The sequence below is a fragment of the Galendromus occidentalis genome, unplaced genomic scaffold (genome assembly GCF_000255335.2).
Source record: "Galendromus occidentalis unplaced genomic scaffold, Mocc_1.1 scf7180000076042, whole genome shotgun sequence".
NCBI lineage: Eukaryota > Metazoa > Arthropoda > Arachnida > Mesostigmata > Phytoseiidae > Galendromus > Galendromus occidentalis.
In genome coordinates, this window is record NW_003804031.1 from 1 (window position 1) to 2,324 (window position 2,324).

Below are 2,324 nucleotides of genomic sequence, written 5' to 3' on the forward strand. Positions count from 1 at the left end.
CTTCGAACTTTCGCAGCATGTCTCCGTAAAACACGTTGAGAAAGAGCGACTTATTTCACGGGAAGATTATCTGAAGCGCCAAATCGAGACTCTCGAAACTCGACACGCTGAACTTCTCTCGAATCTCCTTGAGGATTCTGCTTTTACTGAAATGCATAACCGGCTTGAAGCCGCAATCAGCGCGGCCAGTCAGGCGAAGAACCATGCACGAGAGACATCTCTCTCCCTGGCCGATGCCCGTGAAGCCATGACGGCACACCAGCACGAGCGACAAAGCCGCGCACAGCAGCGTGCGTTTATCGAAAAACGTTTGAATGAGACGGAAGTCTTCCTTGCGCAACTCACAGATCAACTCCGTGAGATCCATGAGAAACGGTCCATGCGAGACGCTCCCGGCACCAGCGCCGAGCTGATCGCGCAAGCGAAGCACGCGGTGCAGAAGACGACAAATCAATTACAATCGGCTCAGACAGCCGTGACGGCACAGCGGGAGGCTCTTAAGAAACTCCAGAATCAAACTGCCGCGGATGAGGAAATCACCCGCGCGCTTGAAATGAAACTTGTCCATTATCAGGCAGAGCAGAATGGCTTGTCCGCCCCGGATGACAAAGAGACATCAAAAAAACGCAATTCTGGAATCTCTCATGGTTCCGGAAAATTACGCGACCGCCTTCGGAGCTGCGTTCGGGCATGGTTGGGATGCTCAACTTGATGCACCTGATGCGCGGCAGAGCTGGGAAACACTGCCAATCTCCGGGCCGAGTGCCTTTCCCGAAAGCATCAGACCGTTAAGCAAGATTGTCAAAGCGCCATCCGCCCTGTCTCTGTTTCTTAATGCGACTGGTGTCGTTGCGTCGGACGCACAGGGTGCGGCGCTCCATGCGTCTCTTAAACCGGGCCAGACACTTGTCAGCCTGAGCGGTGCTGTGTGGCGATGGGACGGATACCGTCATGCGGGCGGCACATTATCGGAGGCGGCGCGCCATCTTCGGAGAAGGGCGCGACACAACGCACTGTCAAAGCTCATCTTCGAGACAGGCTCTCACCTTGCTTCTGCAACACAGCGTCGCGACGACCGGCTTAAAAGCCGCGATCAAGCCTCGCATCACCTGACTGAGCTGGAGGATGTTTCCAGCCGCACTCAGGAAGCTCTTCTGCAGCTGCAAAAACATCTTTTAGAGCTTGAGACCACGGCACAGAGAGACGCAACGCATATTGAGGCGCTTGAGATACGGGCAGAGGAGATCGGTCGTCAAATTGCAGCCGCCACCTCCAGCCGGGCTGAGTTATCGAAGGATCTCAGCGCCTTGCCTCCTGAAGCGGAAGATGAATCCCGACAAGCGCGGGCCATACAGGTTTACGAGGATCTTTTACAAAGATCTTCGGCCGCCACCACTGATCTGGAGCGTGCCATCGCGGAGGAAAACACCGCACGCGTCACGTTGGAGCGCGCAAAGAGCCTTCATGACGCGGCCATTGCACGATCTGAGAGCTTGACGGAAAATCTGCAGATTTTGAGGGACGAGGGCGCGGATATTCAACGTCGCCTTCCCGACTGCGATGCGACCGAAGAAAGCTCGGCTCTCACACACCTCAAAACAGTGTATGAGCTTGCACTCCAGCGGAAACTTGACCTGCAGGCACGCCTCAACGAAGTCACAAATCACCTCAAACAGGCTCGTGAGGCTTTGACCGCGCAGGAAGCGGAGATCCGAGAGCTACAGGACAGGCTTCTGGCCGGTCGGGCCACCGTGGCCACTCTCGATGAACGGCTGCACAGTCTTGCAGCGCAGCTTCACGCTGCCCGCGCGGACCTTGAATCGCTGCCAGATGTTACGGATTTGTCGACAGAAATCGCATCCGTAAAACGCGCGCAGGACTTGCTGCACACTGCGGAGCGCAATTTACACGAGGTTGAGCAGAGGAAAAATGCCAACGAAGCCGCGCTGAAGGAAACATTAATATTCATTGACGCGGCCCAAGCGCGTTGCGCAGATCAGGAGCGTCAAATTTTAGTGCTTGTTGCGGACCTGGATCGCATCAGCGCGCGCCAGGCGGAGCTGAATCAAAATGAAAAAGATATCGAAGAGACAAAACTTGAAAGTGAGTCCGAATGTTTACGGTTGCAAACGGCACTGAAAGACGCAGAGCAGCAATACACAGAGGCGCGCCTTGGCTTGGACGCGGCAAGATCCGCCCTAGATCAGCTGCGTGACAGGATTCGTCAGGCAGAAATTGCACGCGCCGATGCCGTGGTCGCCCGCAAAATGGCGCTGGAGAAAATTGACCAGGGTGCTGCCAACCGTGCCCGATTGCTCGATTCA

General features: G+C 55.6%; 1 protein-coding gene across 1 annotated transcript; it reads left to right on the forward strand.

Annotated features, from left to right (window-relative positions):
- Positions 1-151: 151 nt before the first annotated feature.
- Positions 152-2,103, forward strand: LOC108865082 (paramyosin-like; the record flags this gene model as incomplete). Its single annotated transcript, XM_018641744.1, has 2 exons — positions 152-591; positions 1,136-2,103. Coding segments are annotated over exons 1-2 (1,408 nt in total), but the record flags the coding sequence as incomplete, so codon positions are not given.
- Positions 2,104-2,324: the final 221 nt, after the last annotated feature.